Source organism: Odontesthes bonariensis, chromosome 6 (genome assembly GCF_027942865.1).
Source record: "Odontesthes bonariensis isolate fOdoBon6 chromosome 6, fOdoBon6.hap1, whole genome shotgun sequence".
Taxonomy (NCBI): domain Eukaryota; kingdom Metazoa; phylum Chordata; class Actinopteri; order Atheriniformes; family Atherinopsidae; genus Odontesthes; species Odontesthes bonariensis.
In genome coordinates, this window is record NC_134511.1 from 4,006,631 (window position 1) to 4,025,903 (window position 19,273).

At 41.1% G+C, this 19,273-nt stretch overlaps 1 protein-coding gene across 2 annotated transcripts in view; it reads left to right on the plus strand.

Moving 5' to 3' along the window:
• rabl6b (RAB, member RAS oncogene family-like 6b) overlaps window positions 1-19,273 on the plus strand; it is a 29,381-nt gene that overhangs the window by 5,745 nt on the left and 4,363 nt on the right. The window contains exons 4-16 of one of the 2 annotated variants that reach the window (XM_075467120.1): window positions 167-214; window positions 363-392; window positions 721-773; window positions 1,247-1,335; window positions 3,349-3,489; window positions 5,052-5,157; window positions 5,240-5,343; window positions 6,267-6,667; window positions 11,148-11,301; window positions 12,219-12,422; window positions 14,886-15,144; window positions 16,893-17,086; window positions 19,192-19,273. In XM_075467120.1, coding sequence (XP_075323235.1) covers window positions 167-214; window positions 363-392; window positions 721-773; window positions 1,247-1,335; window positions 3,349-3,489; window positions 5,052-5,157; window positions 5,240-5,343; window positions 6,267-6,667; window positions 11,148-11,301; window positions 12,219-12,422; window positions 14,886-15,144; window positions 16,893-17,086; window positions 19,192-19,273 — 1,865 coding nt within the window. Of the gene's footprint in view, window positions 1-166; window positions 215-362; window positions 393-720; window positions 774-1,246; window positions 1,336-3,348; window positions 3,490-5,051; window positions 5,158-5,239; window positions 5,344-6,266; window positions 6,668-11,147; window positions 11,302-12,218; window positions 12,423-14,885; window positions 15,145-16,892; window positions 17,139-19,191 lie in introns of those variants that run through there. The other variant, XM_075467119.1, reaches the window with a different exon arrangement.

Consider the following 19,273-nt stretch of genomic DNA (forward strand, 5'->3'; position numbering starts at 1 on the left):
ATAAAATAATAATAATATAATGATGATAATAATATATATATATATATATATATATATTTTTTTTTTTAAATAAATTATACACATAAAATGAAAAAACATAACAAAATAAGAATTAAAAATAAAATGATTTTTTGGATGATTGATAATGACTCTGTGTTTGTCTCAGCCACCGACGACGTGGTGAAGGTGGAGGTGTGGGACGTGGTGGATAAAGGTGAGTGTTTCTGTCCTGTGAGGCGTTCCTCTGATCCTCCTTCTGCAGTATCTCAGGAGCCGAAAGAGACGCTCGTCTTTGCTCGTTCGTACCCGTGTCCTCGGTGTTGATGTTGTCTTTTCTTGCACCTTTCCTGCACTCATCTCAGGCCAAAAATACCCTCTTCCTGAAGGCGTAGGTGAGCGCTACCGTAGTGTGCAGACTGTGGCTTGTGCCGCCTCCTCCCACTCTTAATACTTTTAAAGGTTTTGGCTGTTTTCAGCGTGGCTGTGTGGCTCCATCTGGCTGATTTTTCTGCTGTGTTTTAGCTCCAGTCTGAGCATCCTGCACCATGTGAGCCGTGACTTTAATGCCCGCAGCGTGTGTGTGTTAAAAGTAGACCGATAGATGCTTTTTCCATAAGAAAAGTGGTTAAACTGCTGTGCTTGCTTTACTCACCATAAACTAATATCAAGCACTAATAAAGTTGTTATGGAGCTGTTTTTAATTTCATTTTGTTTTTTCAGGCAAAGGCAAACGGCGCGGGGACAATTTGAAGCTGGAGAACGAGCCACAAGAGGTGATTATCACATGGCTGTCATGTCTTTGGGCTCACAAGTCTGTGGGGGGGGTTTCCTTTTCCTTTATTATAGGGCTGGGCCAATTAACGCGTTATTATTGCTTTAACGCATTAATTATTTAGCACTGACAAATATTTTATCGTGCATTAACGCAGGTTTTATTATTTATTTTATTTTGTAAAAGTCTGTTGCTGTCTGCTGCGGAACCGGATTAAAAAGTGTGTTTGCACAACAAATGTTATGGCACTTTCATTCATATGGCAGCACATTTAAAATAAAACTAAATGCTAAAAGCTATACACTACTTTTGGATTCATTTTTGGATTCTGCGTACAAATGCGATTAATTGCGATTAATCAGGGAAATCATGTGATTAATTAGATTAAACATTTGAATCGTTGCCCAGCCCTACTTTATTATCAATGTTTTCTTTCTTTGATGATAAAAATGATGTTAATGTGTGTTGTCTCAGTCTGATGAGGTGGCCCTGGATGCTGAGTTCCTCGACGTTTACAAGAACTGCAACGGGGTCATCATGATGTTTGACATCACCAAGCAGTGGTAAGAGTCCCGGGTTCGTGTCGCCGTCTCATCGGTGAACTGAGTGCTGCCGTGTGCACGGGCAGATGAGGTTTCAGTCCGCCTGCATGAGGCTGTGAAGCTGAGCTCCATCACCGCCTAAAGCTGGAGACTTTCTCATGTTACTGTTTGCTGCATCCTTGGGAAACAAGGGGCACATTTTCCTAGGTGTTTGAATAGGTTTCCCTTCCACGCTCGGGTCTACTTTAAATTTAAAATGACTCTCTTGTTAAGGCAAGGCCGGTTTACTTGTAGAGCACAAACCAAAGTGCTTTACAGCTACATAAAATTACAAATAAAATCATTAAAAAACATAAAAATAATCAGTAATTAATTCAATTAAAAGCAAAGAGTGCAAATGAAACACTTTCAGGTGTAAATAGAACTGTTTTCAGCCTGGATTTAAACATTAGCCACATTCCCCCTGTAGGAACCTTCTGTAGTTCCTAGAACCTTTTCAGGAACGGGGCCGTTTTTTCCCTCATTCGGACACAGGAACTCGGGACCACGGCCCTCAGTTCCTGGAACCATTTCAGCTCCTTCTCCTCAGGTGGGTCTGTTCTGGTTTCCATAGGAACACATCTGACGGAGGTGTTTGGTGGTTGGTAGCTCCGCCCCCGTGTTTTTTTCTTCTCTCCTTACTTTTACCGGGTTTTGTTTTGTTCTGTTTTGTTGTTGAATGTGGCGCTAAAGTAACACGTCGCTGTCGCAGACGGTTGCATCGCATCAGTCCCTGTCAAGGTGCGACTCATGTGGGAATGCAAACTGAAACAGTTCCCCTGGAGAAGGGCTAGCCTAGCAAGCCAGACCCGTACAGCAAAAAGCTGTACATGGGTCTAGTGACGCTGGATAGCAGTGTGGGCGGGATAAACGGCTGTCTGTCAAGTTCAACGCCACGCAATAGGATGGTGCAACAACCAATCAGAGCGATGAAGAAGTTTTATGTAGTCAACGCGACGGAATGTACATTGTGGTTTGTAGTCTATGGCCTGAAAAGCTGATTACTCTTAAGCTATAAACTCTGTAAATATATAACTTTAGCAACATTTGAAACATTTTCAGGCGAGAAAGTAGTCATTTAGACCCCCAAGGTGTTGAAAATCTGACAAAATACCGGCTATTTACAATTTTGTTCCCACGAATTTGTCGCTAAAAAGCTAGCCGCAGTGAGCAACGCACTTCCGGTTTTGCCGTTCGGCCCACCGTCTTCGGTACATCATGCTCGCAATTGACTGGGGATTGCTCTCAGATGTAAGTTTACTTTGTTTCCCTATAAATCTAAAGAGAGCTAGCTAATGGAAGGCAATATAGCTGTTATATAAGCCTGTTCGCCGGGCGCAGCCATTGTTCACCTCTCTCAGGGACTTTTTTTTTTTTTTACCTCTCTCTGGAACTACAGACTGAAACGTCGCACCTCTGTCGTCACTAGGTCCGGCCTCTGACCCTGCTCCTCACGATTTGATTGGCTCGATTAAGTTTTGATTTGGAACCTCGTAAAACGACCACAAGTGACTAGACTGGCCCCGGAGCAAATTCCATTTGCGGCCGCTAGGGGCGTCTAGATTTCTAGGCTAGAGAAGGGCGGCTATTGGAACGGAATTAAAGGAGGACCGCTCTTAGAACTGCTCTGTCCGAATGCGGCTCATGGGCCGATCCATATTCATTTTTAAGACTCAGTTTTCAGCGAAAACAATAGAAATGCTGTGAGACATGAAGATAAAGTGTGTCCCTGCACTGTGGTCCACATTCACTGCTGGCTCAGATGTGTATCAGCATCGTATCCATTTCAAAACCTTCCCCCAGTTAGACACTGGACACCGATGCGCAGCTTGGGTTTAGGGCTTTGTGAAAGGACCAAAGAGTAAATCTGACCCGTTTCTGTTTGTATTCAGCTGTTTCATCATCCCAACATTCTCTCCTAGTTTTAACATCTGTCCAGAGGTTTTTCCTCACTCGCTCACTCAGAGATCTGTGTTGTGATGCTGTTGATTCCAGGACGTTTAACTACATCCTGAAGGAGCTGCCCAAGGTGCCCACCCACGTGCCGGTGTGCATTCTGGGGAACCACCGGGACATGGGGGAGCATCGCGTCATCCTGCCCGACGACATCAGGGACCTCATTGCAGGACTGAACAGGTAGATATGAGACCTAAAATCTGGTAAACTGTGTGTTTAAAGGCTGAAAATGTGGAAGAATTACTTTAAAACGGTCATTCAGAGGGACTTATCTCAGTCAAGCTTTAGCTTTAGCTTCAGTTCTCTTGCCTGCAGACTCGGCCTGAACTCAAGCATCTTGTCTGTTTTTTGGGGGGTTTTTGTACTTTATTTTTATAGAAAGAAACAACATACAATATACAGGTATTACATTGTACCTGGGGTCGAACTACACACTTCTGTTTGTGCAATTTCCCTACGGCTGAGTGCAATATTTAGCAATATTTTTATTAGGGCTGTGACTCGATTAAAATTTTTAATCGTGTTAACTACAGGCTTTGAAATTAATTAATCGAAATTAATCGCATTTTAATCGCATGTACTTTATCCTTTAGAAAATTTACATTTTCAACAATATTTCAACAAACACAGAACATATCCCTATTTGAAATCTGAATGTAGCATGCATGAAAACACAGTATATAGAATCTTGGATGTTAAGCTGCGTTGGGCCCCCGTTAGCTTCCACGCTAGCTGCTACATGTTTAGCGTTGAGGTGATATTTTTGAGGCTTGATATGCTGCGGTGATACGCGAATTCCTTGTTGCATAATCTGCACACAACCACACTCTTGTCGACGCTTCCATCCGTCTGTTTTTTAAAAAATAAATTAATAATTAATAAATAAAAAATTATAGTGTGCGATTAAAATGCGTTTTTTTTAACGAGCTAATATGTGTGTAGTTAATTAATCGAAATTAACGCGCTAAAGTCCCAGCCCTAATTTTTATTTGTGCATTTTTATTTTATATTTTTAGTAGCGCATTTTATTTATTTTTTATATTTTTATTTATTCCGAGTGCTGGCACATTGCACTTCCGTACATATTTATATTGTATAGTACTGTGTAGCTTTAAAAATTTTAGCGCTGTTGACTGGAAGCCAAGTAACGACATTTCGTTGTCAAGACTCACCTGTTTTTTTTTTTTTGTGCAATGACAATAAAGAAAGTCTAAAAACATAGAACAAACCGTTGTTCACCTACACATTCATACAGACATTATGCTGATGATACAACTCGGTTCATACAGTAATGGCTCAGTGAGCATCTCTTGTGGCCACAAACACAATCCATTTTTCCCAGTATTGTGAATACTTATCGCTCCGTAGACTCAGCGAAAAGGTCATCCTTTCCATATTTTGAATATTTGTCACAACATCTAATCCAGTCTGTCTCTGTTGGGGGTTAAAGCCTGCAGCCATTTCCGGGTTACAGCTTTCCTGCTGGCTGCTAATAATATTTTTAAAAGATATTTGTGTCGTAAATTTTGTGCAATATTGTGGAAAAGAGCAGTGAATTTCATCACCAAAAATATTTTGGATTATCCGCATGATCTCTTGCCAGTATGGCTGAATAGCTGGGCGGCTCCAGAATATATTGAAAATGGTCAGCTGGCTGTTCTCCACAGTTCCTCCAGCATAAACATGCATCTTGTCTGTTTGTGGGACAGCTGGATGGTAAACATGTACCGTCTCCTTTGCAGACCGATGGGATCCTCTTACATCCACTATGCTGAGTCCTCCATGAAGAACGGCTTTGGCTTGAAGTACCTGCACAGGTTTTTCAACATCCCCTTCCTTCAGCTGCAGGTTAGTTGTTTAATCTCGTCGTTTCCATCTGAAAATGAAGGTTTTTGCGATCATAACCCTGTGTGTGTGTGAACATGTGCAGAGAGAGACGCTCCTGAGGCAGCTGGAAACCAACCAGCTGGACATGGACGCCACCCTGGAGGAGCTCTCGGTGCAGCAGGAAACCGAGGATCAGAACTATGAGATGTACGGTCGGTCACTTCCTCTCAGCTTGTTTTGGCCCCGCTGTACTCGGCCACTAGAGGGACTTTTTTTTATCTTCTTTATCTGTGTAGCATCCATAGGAGGTCCTGTGCTGCTCATGCTGGGAAACACACACACACCAGCTGTGCTTCCACCATCCAGCTGTTGAATTTTACACATTTATCAGTTAGTTATTAGTTTTTTCCTTAAGAATTCTCAAGCACCAAATAATTTCCCTGATTCTTAGTTTTTTTTTTTTTTTTTTTTTTTTTTTTTTACATATTTTTATTATGTTTTTTCATTGATTTAAACATTGACATTTAGACATGAACATTATATCCCCTCTGGCAATAATAATAAATATATAAATAAATAAATAACAGAATAAAAATAAATAAACAGATAAACATAGAATAAAACAGACAAAATTATACAAATGTAGATAAATAATAATACAAAAAATTAAATTAAATAAATAAACATAGAATGAAACAAAAAAAATATACTAATGTAGATAAATAATAATTAATTTAAAAAAAATTACATTCCAATACAGTCACAGCAGTGCACAAATTGCAGAACTTGTGCAGTTAATCACAATTCAAGGTTGTGAGTTTCCAGAAAGTCCATATAAGGGCTCCATACGTGACCAAAATTATTTTTCTTTTTTACAATATATGTTAGTCTCTCCAAAGCGAGACAGGACATCAGTTTCAGTAGAAGGTGTGTCCATACTTTTGCACAATAATGCAATTATCCTCCTGGCTTCTACTTTCCCTGACTCTAAGTTTGATGTAATAAAATAAAAAGGGCTTTTATATAATTAATAGCTTTGCTGATCAAACTAATCACTAGTTTTCCACCTCTCTTCGTAGCTAGGACCACAGCAGAATTTACACTGAGACGGTTTCTTGTGATTTCTGCAGTTTCCTGGAGAATTTGGAGTCTCGCAGTAAGGGCTTCGGCTCCCCGGGTCCAGCCAACGGCCAGAGTCCCTCGTCCGGCTCCCAGTCCCCCATCGTTCCTCCCAGTGGGGCCTCCACAGGCAGCTCCAGCCCCAGCACCCCGCAGCCCCCCATGCCCTTCCAGGTGCTTCCTCAGTCACCGTCTGTGTCTGCCTCCGCCCCTCCTCCTCCTCCACCTCCTCCCCCGGTGATGGCGGCGGGTGCAGCCGCCTCGCCCTCAGCTGAGATGAAGCCCCCAGCTCAGTCACCGGAGCATCAACAGCCCTCGGCTGCGACTGGAGGGTCCGGCCCCCAGAAACGAGGCTTCATCTCCCGCTGGTTTGGCTCATCTCCTGCCTCTGATGCTGCTGCTTCTGCTCCAGGTGAGTCTCACACTGCGAGGATGAGCTCCGAAAACCCCAAATAATCCTGAACTCTGTGTGTGTGTGTGTGTGGTGTGTGTGTGTGTGTGTGTGTCATAGTTTAATGCTGCATTCATTATAATGGATGTCTATGGGAGCCGTTTCTGTAATCTGCCACTGCAGAAAAACTAAAAAGCTGCAAAAACTGATGTTGTAGCTCATCAATGACATATCCCAGACCTAATAATCCCCCATAGAATATTTCACTTTGCACTGCATACATTGAAAATACAGCAGTTTTTGTGTGGTTTTTTTTAACAGAAATTGGTGTTTACCTCATATACACTGGTATTTAAAGGCTTAATTTTTTGAAAATAATTGAAAACTTGATGGTTATGATCAGAACTGAAGTGGAAGAAAAGATTTCTGGAAAAAAAAAAGTAGAAAAAAATATTAACTATGGTATTTTGGGGATCATTTTAGAAGGGGACAAAAATGTCCCTTTTTAGAAATTAAGGAGTTGTTTTTTTTTGTTTTTTTTTTCAAATCAGACATAACAAAAAAATTAAAAATCCCTAAAAATCAATGTTGTTGCTAATCATTGACATATCCCAGACCATAATTATCCCTACTCAATAATTCCACTTTGCATTCCATATTTTAAAAATACTGGCACCTAAAGGCTTAAAATTTGGGCTAAAAAGTTCAAATTGGCATCTAAAGGGTTATTTTTTTTTAAAAATAATTGAAAACTTGGTAGTTATGATCAGAACTGAAGTGAAATAAAAGATTTATGAAAAAAAAAGTGGAAAAAAATATTAATATATGTTTTTAGGTCGTTTTAAAAGGGGACAAAAATGTCCCTTTTCAGAAATTGAGGAGTTTTTTTAACTACACAATGAAAAATTACATTGTATATGATGTGTGTTTGAAATTCGAAAAAAATAGTAAAAAATGCACAACTGGACCAAATATGACGAGTATCACTATTTACAGTGTGAAATTAGAGGATAAAGTACACCCCAAGTGGAGAAAAATGTCCCCTATCAGGGATTAGGGTTAAATGAATTTATGGAATTACTCTGTGTCAATTTATGTTGATTTTTCTATTATTTAATACATATAAATGAACTAAAAAAGGAAATTCTGAACAACACAATCAATTTATCTAAGTATCATCTTCCCCCAACACTTGTATTCCCTTTTGAAATGCGGTATCTCCCAGCCCCCCCTCCCTCCCACGAGATGACTGAGCCTGGAGGTCAAAGCTGATGTTATTAGCGGGATTTTTTGTTTGCTAATTAATGTAAAATATGAAAAGGAAGCAGAAAACTTTAGATTTATTTATCACCAAAAAAGGGGGCAGAGGAAGGAGGACCAGGTAGTGAAGGCGGGATTCAGGCTGTTAATGAGGCTGTCCACTTCAGCACCTCCGCCGCTAATGCTAATGCTAATGCTAACAGGAGACGAGTCCATTCTTATGTTAGCTATGTGAGTGAGACAGATAAGCTACATAGCAGACTTTTGTGGTGATTATTTGCTGGTCAGGTATATTTATTGATCGATACTGTAGTCATGTGACTATAGTGACCCTGCCATACCTTAGCTTTGGCTGAATTGACGCCACTGGTTTGACCTCAGTCTGACCTCTGTTATTTTCTATGAACAAACATGGTTGTGTGTCCACAGTGAGAAAAGCGGCCGTATCATTCTTCATTGGTCTCTGTGTGAACGTGCACGGATGTTGCTGCCCTGCAGCCTAGTTTTTAACACATCTGTGTTCCTGTCAGCATTTTCACACGTGGACCCAAGAGTTTGTAACTGGAGCATCAGAGGTAGCATTACTGGAGCTAATGAGGCTAACCCTACATGCTATCTGACCCCCTGGCCTATTGTTCTTAATGGTTCTGATATTTGGATATCTTTTAATCAGTCTCCATGTGGCTGTTATCTGTTCAACAGTATTATTACTAATATTCTGCTATTATGCTCTTATCATCTTTAGGCAAATTAGAGTTCATCCAATTGATAAAATAAATTAAAATTAATGAATTAATTACAAAATAGCTTAAATTAAATAGAAAATAGGCGAATACTTAGGAAATGTTTAAAACATATGTAACCTAAAAAACAAACATTCACCTATCCATGGGGGGAAAAAACGAGTTTAGGAAACTTCCCGCTACATGTTTCCTCAAGTTAGATGTTGAGTTTCTGCTGAAATGTGCGTTTGTTTTGGTTGACACAGAAGACACATAATGTAGCTGCTGTTTCTCACTCTTTGTAAGGTAAACATGCTTTCAGTATGAGGCCTCGTCTGCGTCTTCATTTCCCACCGTTGGTTCTGACATTTTTCATCTGTTTCTTTGTTTGTTTGCTACGACTGCTAATGCTAAAGCTAACCCGTCCCGCCGCTGAGATCGAGTACGGTCACGTGACCAGACTGCACGGCTGCGTCTGATTGGTGGAACACAGTCAGGTGGTAGAGCCTTTGGCGGAAGTCTCTCTCTCTCTGTCAGAATAAAACATTAAAATGAGGCGTACGCGGGGGGATAAAAATAATGAGGCGTAGAATACCAAAGAGGTAAGAAGAAAAGTAACCAGCTCATTGTAGCCTAATGTAGCGGAGTAAGAGGACAGTTTCTGCTGCACACATCTACTCAAGGAAAAGTAAAAGTATAGAGATTTAAAACTACTCCGAGAAGTATATTTTTTCAAAAACTTACTCAAGTAAATGTAACTGGTTACTACCCACCTCTGGTCGTGTCGTAGCATATTACATATGCTACATATGATGTCACATAGCTTCTTAATTTCCCTGAGGGAACCTCCCAAAGGCATCAATAAAGTTATATCTCATCTAATCTGTTACATACTGCCTTCTACCCAGAACTGAGCAATAAGATGATCTTCAGTTGCCCAATTTATTACTGCAAAGCACTGAGCTCCAAAGGGGGAGGGGGAGAATGAGCTCCAAAGTAAGGGGGGAAAACTGACACCGAAATGACGACATTCTCCCAAACTGTTGAGATAAATATCCTTTCAGCGGCGTCTTCTCTTTCTCCTTTTTATCCACGACTCCGGCTCACATCAGCCCCTCCCTTCCACGTGCACACATGCACTGAGTAAACATCCACATAAGCTAGAACACTGCAGCTTTTTTAAGGAAAGGTTTTCACCCAAAGCGACTTCAGGCTGCCTGTTGCTGCTCCAAACATGCAGATGGAGCCAGATTTACCCAGTAGAAAGAACTCCCCTGCACTCTAACAACAAAAGGAAAATGGCCGCAGGTACACTGTACTGTCAAAAGTATCGAGTCCCTTAAAAAGAACTAAAATCGGATCATCAGGTGCACATAAATGCATGTTACATCCTGTGTGCCTGATCGAGATCACCGTTTCCTCTTCGGTCCTCCATATCTCCTTCACTTCCTGTTCTCACATGTAATAAATGCAGCTCAAACACCTTGAAACCTCTTTACTGAGCTCATCAGATGTGTTGCTGTGCAACAGAATAAAGTCCGAAGGAGAGAAACGATATTATTAACAAGATAATAACCTGTTTTGTTCTTGTTTTTATGTATTTTCTGAAGTGTTTTGACCTCGATAATGGCAAGGGCAAGTCAATTTTATTTATAGAGCACAATTCATACACAAGGTAATTCAAAGTGCTTTACAGCTACATAAAATCACAAGAAGGCAATAAAATCATTAAAAAGAAATAAAAAATAATAATAAAAAATAATCACTCAGTATCTGTGTGTGTGTCTGTGTGAGTTCCTCATGAAATATTACATTATTAGAAGTTAGATTCACTTGTTAAAGTGTCGACATGCAACACTGCTATAAAATTATACGAGTTATTACAAGATAATGTGGTTATAATGTGAAATAATGGGACGCACATGCCTTCAAAGTGGCGTCTCTCTCACAGCCCAAGCGGTGAATGGAGTTCATTTAATTTTTATTTATTTAGCGCCAAATACAACAGATGTCATCTCAAGGCACTTAAATAATAAAGTCCAATTTAAGCCAATTGGAATTCAATTCATTGTAATCATAATTATTTACAAAATTACTGTTCCTCGTGAAATATTACAAGTTAGATTCACTTGTTAAAGTGTCGGCGTGCAACACTGCTATAAAATTATACGAGTTATTACAAGATAATGTGGTTAGAATGTGAAATAATGGGACGCACTTGCCTTTAAAGTGGAGTTTCTCTCGCAGCCCGAGCTGTGAACGGATTAAACCGTAGCTGAAACTCGGGCGGTAATAAGTAGTCCCGTGATTTGAGACTTAATGGTTGAGAAATGCAGCGTTTCAAAGGATCAAAGGACCAACTGGTGCAGGAATGTCATGTGAACTCACTCTTTCTCAGGAGTTTTTGTACGATTAGCAAGGCGAACGCACCGATGGGAGCTTTTTAACGTTGGCATCGAGTTGACTTTTTTTTTTTGTTGGATTGTTGCTCCTAAAAACTGCCTGGATGTTTTCCTCAGAGGACCCTCCTGCGCCGGCGTGTCCTTCTAAGGTGCAGAGCGTGGACGATTTCGTGCCAGATGAAAGACTGGACAGGAGTTTCCTGGAGGACAGCCTGACCTCGAAGAACAAGCTGCCCCAGCCTGCGGCGGCTCCAGCGGTGGACAGCGACAGGTGAGGCGCTCAGGAAGGATGAAACAAAGTTTACATTAACTCACAGCTTGGATTTAATGTGCAGATGTGGCATCATAAGTTGATATCTATCACCTTTCTATGCATTTATGTACGGAGCTTCCTGTGTTTGGTCTGTGTCTTGGTCTTTTTCAATTCATTTTTATTTATATAGCGCCAAATACAACAAATGTCATCTCAAGGCACTTAGATAATAAAGTCCAATTCAAGCCAATTGGAATTCAATTAATTGTATTAATTGTAAGCACCATTGTTAGCACCAATATGGTGAGATGGCTGTAAGAAAATGGCTAACAATGGCTGTGTTCCAAACCGCATACTTCTCCTACTACTCATACTAACTTTTTGAGTTAGTATGCGAGTTTGAGTAAGCGAGAAGTTCCCGGATGCATACTAGATTCTCCGAAATGTTGGGTATGCATCATGAGGTTACTACTCATACTCAGACTACCCAAGATGCAACGTGACGTGACGTCGCCGATCGTCATTTCCTGTCAAAACGGCAGTTTCAAGCTAGCTACAACGAGGGTAGGTTCACTTCCTGTTTTCAAAACAAAAGCACCAATTGTTTCGTAACAGCTTTCCCTATTTTGTGAAAATAACAGGAAGTGCGTTAGCTCACTGCGGCTAGCTTTAGTAGCGCCGAATTCGTGGGAACAAAATTGTAAATAGCCGGTATTTTGTCAGGTTTTCAACACGTTGGGGATCTAAACGACTACTTTCTCACCTGAAAATGTTTCAAATGTTGCTAAAGTTTACAGAGTTTAGAGCTTAAGAAATCAGCTTCAGGCCGGCTGATTTCAGCTCGGGCAGGAGCGAAATGCATTGTGGGTAAACGCTCTGAATACTGTCTGATCGATGATCAGTGATTTGAACTTCTTCTTCTCTTTGTGTCTCAGTGATGGGGAGGTCAGAGGAAACCCAATGGTGTCTCGTTTCCAAGATGAGCTTGATCTTGACGACACAGAACCCAGCCTTCCCCCAGCGAAGACCATGCCCCCCAGTAAAGATATCACTCTCACCAGTGACGAGGAGGAGCTGGAACAAGCGGCCCCCACAATCCTGCAGGACCAGGACCCGGACAGCGAGCCTGAGCTGAAAGCGTACGTTTCCTTCCTGTCCTGCAGCTTTTTAACTCTTAATATATAAGATAATAATAAGATAAAGGTGGGGTTTGTAGAAGGACTCAAATGGAACATGACTGATCTACTCTGTAATCTGATTGTTTTCATGCCTCGACCACACATTTAGCTTTAACTTGCCTTTGCTCATCGTCTGATTTCAGTAAGTTTCCTTTTTATACATCCACTCCCTCAGGTCCTTTCTTCTTAGTTCTGTCACGATCATTCCTGGCAGGCTGTTGCTGATGGAGGCTCTTAAAGGGATAGTTCGCCTCTTTTGACATGAAGCTGTATTGCATCCCATATTAGCAACATCATTTATGAACATTTTCTTACCCCCTGCTGCGTCCTGTGAGCAGAGTTCCAGCCTCGTTTTGGTGTTGATGAAGGTAGTCCGGCTAGTTGGCTGGGGTTTAAAAAATAAAGCGTTTTTTGTTGTTGTTGTTTTTATATATTTTTTTTAATTTAAATTTTATTAATAAATTAAAAATAATTAAAAAAATAAATAAAAATAAATAAATAAATAAAATAAAACGTTTTGCTTCTCAAAACAATATGCGTTCAAAAGAGTAATACATTTGCATCACAAAATCGTTCTCCAGGAAAAAGTCAGACCTCACAATCGCTTGGCCCTATTTTCTCTCCCTTCGTATCACTGCATGATTTATTTTTTAAACCCCAGCCAACTAGCCGGACTACCTTCATCAACACCAAAACGAGGCTGGAACTCTGCTCACAGGACGCAGCAGGGGGTAAGAAGATGTTCAGAAATGATGTTGCTGATATGGGATGTCATACAGCTTCATGTCAAAAGAGGCGAACTATCCCTTTAAGCTGCTCCACTGCCTGCCCTCACATGGTTCTGTTTCTCTGTGTCTGAAATTAAATGAGTGCCACACGTCAAGTTTTCCAAAACAGATGGTTGTAGAAGTCCCATCTTTCTCTTTTCTTGCATTTCTACCAGAACGCCTTAAATCTGCAGATAACTGAGTCATATTTCCACTCAAAATGAAGCCCACGCTGGGTGAATAACACGCAGTGAGACTTTGAAATGACGATAAAAGTCACGTTGGTTTAAAACCAAACAAAGGTGCACACACTGGGCCGCTTGTTCTCCGGGGTGTTTAATCCTACACATGTGAGTAATGTGTGGCCCCACGCAGTCTCCCATTCCCACGTCTTTGTCAGATAAATAAAAGGCTCTGCAGACGGCGGCACGCCGCTGTTTCTGCCCTCTAATGGCCGCTGTGAGAGCAATCAGCGCTTTTTATCCTTTGGTTTTAACGGACACTGAAAACTAAACAAAGTTGAGTTTTACTTCTTTTTTTTTTTTTTCTACGAGTTTGAGACTAATTCAGTGACCATAGTTGTTTTTCTTTATTTCACTTTTTCTGTTGCATCTCTAAACCTGAGCAGACTCTGGGGTGCCGATAACTTTAGATAAATCATGTTCCTTTAAAACGTGCAGCAGATCCTGTATGACCGTCATACATTTAGATGAATACCGACGCATATATTCAACATCCAAACGCGGCTCATCAGGCAGGATTCTGACTGTTTCCCTTCGTAGCACAGCTGATCCGACCTGAGGTTTATGAGGATTTACAGGTTCACTAACTTTACAAATCACTGTTATTCCTCCCACTGCTGGCAGCCAGTGGCTGTAGGTCTGGTCTTATCTTGTGTTGTTTTAAGTTTTCTAGTAAGTTAACTCGGGCTGAACAATTTTATCGATACTGCGATATATATCGATATTTTGTTTCCTGTTAAAGTATCGATTTTTAAATTTCTATTTATTTTTTTTAAGCAATTTTTTTTAGTTTTTTTTTCATTCTTTTTTTGGGGGCTTTTATACCTTTTTTTTAATGATAGGACAGTTGAAGAGAGACAGGAAGCAGGGGGCAGAGAGAGGGGGAACAACATGCAGCAAAGGGCCGTCCGATGCGGGACTCGAACCAGCTGCAGCGAGGACTATAGCCTCTGTACATGGGGCGCCTGCTTAACCCACTACGCCACGGACCACCCCTAAAGCAAACTTTATTGAAAAGTCTGACGTTACAATTCGTGAAAACACAGAACATTAATATAATACAACACAATGCCAGGGGGTCACATTAAATAAAAATGTTGTATAAAGTGCACAGCTCTCACGTTTGTTTCTGTTTGTCTGGCGGTGGCGTCCTTCCGGTTCAAAGGTCGGACCACCGGTCCAATCAGCCACGATTCATGTCAAATCAACCTGTCCCTTTTTCTTTTTTTTTTTCCTTTCCTTCAGAAATTGATGTAAGTGTATCGAATCGTTGGCTGAATATCGTATCATGAGATTAGTGTATCGCTACAGCCCGAAAGTTAAGCAGCCTGACAGGAAAGATGGAAAGATGTATGTTCCCTGACTGAAAGCTTCCTGTATGTCGGTCACTGATCTCCCCCGTCTCCCTGTTTCAGGCCTGTGATTCATCTCACGAAGCCAAAGACGACCCCTAAAGCCCCGGAGCTCAAAAGCCAGGCGGCTGCACCCATCTCCCTCACCTTAACTCCTGCAGACCCGCCGGCGCGGCAGCAAGGCAAGAAGAAGGGAAGCGCTCCCAAGGCCGAGGACTCGGACACGGACCCCGAGGCGCCCGTGGCCCACCAGATGCTGTCGTTCATCATGGACGACCCCGACTTTGAGTCCGAAGCCTCTGACACACCAAAAATCGTAAAGGTGAAGTAGAACAGATTGTGTTATGTCTGGTGGATATAAGTTGGCCTCCTAACTGTTGCTCAAGAGATGAAGAGGCTGCTGACGAATGGGTGGACAAGATGGTGAACCCCAGGTGTGCAGTTTGGCTTTAAAGTGACTGGAGATGTACCATCAGTTCCTCTAGCTCAGTGATACTCACAGCAGGGCAAAATCAAGTGAAGAGCCACTTTTACCACAACATACTAAAGTCTCCTTTTGCAAATATGCATTTCTATATATAAAACATCCCACAAAAAAGAAACAACACAGCCAATACGTTTTCAATTCAGACCACATTTACCTTAATACTGGGATTAGGGGAAGCTGGCGTGCATGTCCTCGACTTTCTTCATGTTGTGTTTGTAGTTTGTTGTTGTAATCATAGTGAGACATTCAGGATGAGCATGGTTTTTGTGCTGGTTTTTGCCCTTTTTTTTAATTAAAAACTGATCCATTGTGCCTGCCTCTCGCGGTACACCCAACGTTTGCCTGCTCGTCCCCTCTCTGGCGTCTTCATGCTGATTTTCCTTTGGTTTTTGTGCTGCTTTTTGCCCTTTTTTAATTAAAAACCGGCTAAAGGAGCTAGCATGCTCTGCGGTCAAGTGTGAGATGGTTTAAGCGGGCTGCGTTGCCAGGTTTAACAGTGTGCCCCCTTTAGGAAACACCATTAAGCCTTAATTAATACTTAATAAGAATACTTAATACCACAAAAACGCAAACTTAATAAAAAATACCTAATACTGTGCAGTATTCGCTGTGTGTTATTTGAAAAAATGTGTTGTTATTGTTACCATATTGTTATAAGCTACTATGCGAGTGTGAGCCGCCCGTTAAAGCTTGAGGAGCCGCGCAATGAGTATCTCTGTTCTATTTTACGATCTTTATTTACTGATAAAGTTGTAAAGTTTTAGGAGAGCGATGAAAGGCCATCAGCATGTCCCAACTTCACCCCTTCAGGATGTTAATTAATACTTGATCAGGTCAGCCTGTCTTTATCTACGGGCTGTTAAAGTTTAATTGGAACATTAATTAAAAAGCTCACCTTTGATCCTGCTGTTCGAGCTAATTCTAGGCTTCTAAACATCTTGCTGGTTTAGATCATACTGGTCTGTATGGAAAGTTTAAGGGTAGATTTAGAGTCCAAAGCTGTGAATGACCTCAGAAATGCCTCTGACGATGGATCGGTCCCTTCACTGGTTCTGTTGGATATCCAGGCTGCTTTGGACTGATTTAAGTCAGATTTTTTTTTTCCACATACCAGAATTAAATATTGAATATTGCCAAAAACGGGAGCATCTGTCTCGATGTTAAGCTGAAAAACTGATCCGTGCATCCATGATCTGTAGCTGGCAGCCCGATACCACCAAGAGAGATGACGTTTTCCCGCCTCAGCCTCTTTACATTCCTGTAAGATTTAGAATAGATGTCAGAGCCCTGAGTGGCCTCTCTTATCATCTCTGAGAGAACACTTTGCTCTCAGACAGCAGGCCTGCTTGTTTTGTTCTTTTGATTCTTTGTATTCTTTTATTTTTCTTTTGCATTTTCTCTGTAAAACACTTTGAAACTCATCCGTGTTGGGAAAAGTGCGACGCAGATTGATTTGAGCTGGGTGCGTTTGGTCATTCAATCAGATTCTTATTGGACAAATCTGAATTATTTCTAATTCCAACACTGTCCCGTTTTGTTTCTGCTCAACTAACATTTCTGTTTCCCTCTCTGGTTTCACTCAGGATATATTTCCAGTTAGAGATGAGCTGCTGTCCGATCTCTCAGACGATGACCTGCATTTAGCCAAGGTGCCGGAACCGCTGAAACCCACTGTGATCTCCTTCAAACCCAAGGACGATACGGACCTGTTTGGCCTCGGACTCCAGGAAGAGCCTGCAGCAGCAGCTAAGGACAGCAGCGATGACCAAGAAGGCAAGTCGGGAAAAGCTTTGTTAAAAATGAAAATTTTATGAGAATAATCGGGAATATCCACCAATGAACTGTGGCTGTCGTTCTGAGGAAGGACTTAATACTGCATCTAATGTTGGGGTTAGTTAATTTTATGTGTAGTACCGGAAAACACAGCTTTCCATTGAAAGAAGCTAATCTGAAACCCGTTCCAGTCCTTCACATAAATGATTAGAGGAGTAAACCACATATAACACCAGCAAAATGTCTATTTTAGACCAGAAGTTACAAGTTCTGCGTGTTCTGGGATAAAGTTGGATTGTGCTGTCTGTTTCTTAAGCAGAAGGGAAGATTGTGTTCTTCTTATAGCCCGGATGTTAGAGGAAACCAGCTTATACCGGCTATGAACCAGGTTATACTGGCTACGAACCAGGTTATACAGGCTACGAACCAGGTTATACTGGCTACGAACCAGGTTATACAGGCTACGAACCAGGTTATACAGGCTACGAACCAGGTTATACTGGCTACGAACCAGGTTATACAGGCTACGAACCAGGTTAAACAGGCTACGAACCAGGTTATACTCGCTACGAACCAGGTTATACTGGCTACGAACCAGGTTATACTGGCTACGAACCAGGTTATACAGGCTACGAACCAGGTTATACTGGCTACGAACCAGGTTATACTGGCTAAGAACCAGGTTATACTGGCTACGAACCAGGTTATACTGGCTAGGAACTAGGTTATACGGGCTACGAACCAGGTTATACTGGCTAGGAACTAGGTTATACAGGCTACGAACCAGGTTATACTGGCTACGAACCAGGTTATACTGGCTACGAACCAGGTTATACTGGCTAGGAACTAGGTTATACAGGCTACGAACCAGGTTATACTGGCTACGAACCAGGGGCCGGATTCACAAAACTATTCTTAAGATAAATCTTAGGAAGATTCTTTAGAAAAAAACTAGGAAGTTCCTAAGATTTATCTTAAGTGAAATTCCTCAATATTTTCGTAAGAACAATGGCATTTCTTAGGAACTTTGTATTTTTATGACTTAAGAACTTATTAGAATGTTGGGAAAAAAACTAATGAAATGACTGATTAAATTATTAACTTAAATAGGCCTTGGCCTCAAGATCTATGGTCAACATTTCTCAGTGCTGTGGGCTACATTCAATAGCCTATATACTAAACACAGTGCTAAGGCCCATTGTAAATAATAGCTAACTGTAAGTTGGAGCCTAATGTATATAACCTACCCAATATAATTAATAAAACATACACAAAAACATTGGTAACAAACTTACATAACATAAGTTTAAACAAAGGTTCTCTCTTTTTTGTAGAAATGTGTTCAAATAAATAATATTAGAGGCTTATCTTTTTTCTGTTGCTGTGTTAAGATGTGGTGAAGGGTTGTCTTAAAGTTAAGAGGAAAACTAAGAAGAATCTTAAGAACTAAGCTTTCAAGAATATCAATTATTCTTAACATCGTTCTTAAGACAAAAGATAACATGAAAGTTAAGAAAAAACTTAAGAATTTTATTTGTGAATATGGAATGTTCTTAGCTTTTTTCTTATGACAAAAGTTAAGACAAAAGTACCAGTTAGGAACTTTTTTTTTCTTAAGAATGCTTTGTGAATCCGGCCCCAGGTTATACTGGCCACGAACTAGGTTATACAGGCTACGAACCAGGTTATACAGGCTACGAACCAGGTTATACTGGCTACGAACCAGGTTATACTGGCTACGAACCAGGTTATACCGGCTACGAACCAGGTTATACTGGCTACGAACCAGGTTATACCGGCTACGAACCAGGTTATACTGGCTACGAACCAGGTTATACAGGCTACGAACCAGGTTATACCGGCTACGAACCAGGTTATACTGGCTACGAACCAGGTTATACCGGCTACGAACCAGGTTATACCGGCTATGAACCAGGTTATATTGGCTACGAACCAGGTTATATTGGCTACGAACCAGGTTATATTGGCTACGAACCAGGTTATATTGGCTACGAACCAGGTTATATTGGCTACGAACCAGGTTATACAGGCTACGAACCAGGTTATACCGGCTACGAACCAGGTTCTGCTTCTGTTGTACATCTTTAGAGTGATGCATTTGTCTCCTCCTCTTTCAGAAAGCAAACTCTCCTCCAAAGAGAAGAAGAAAAAGAAGAAGAAGACCAAGGAG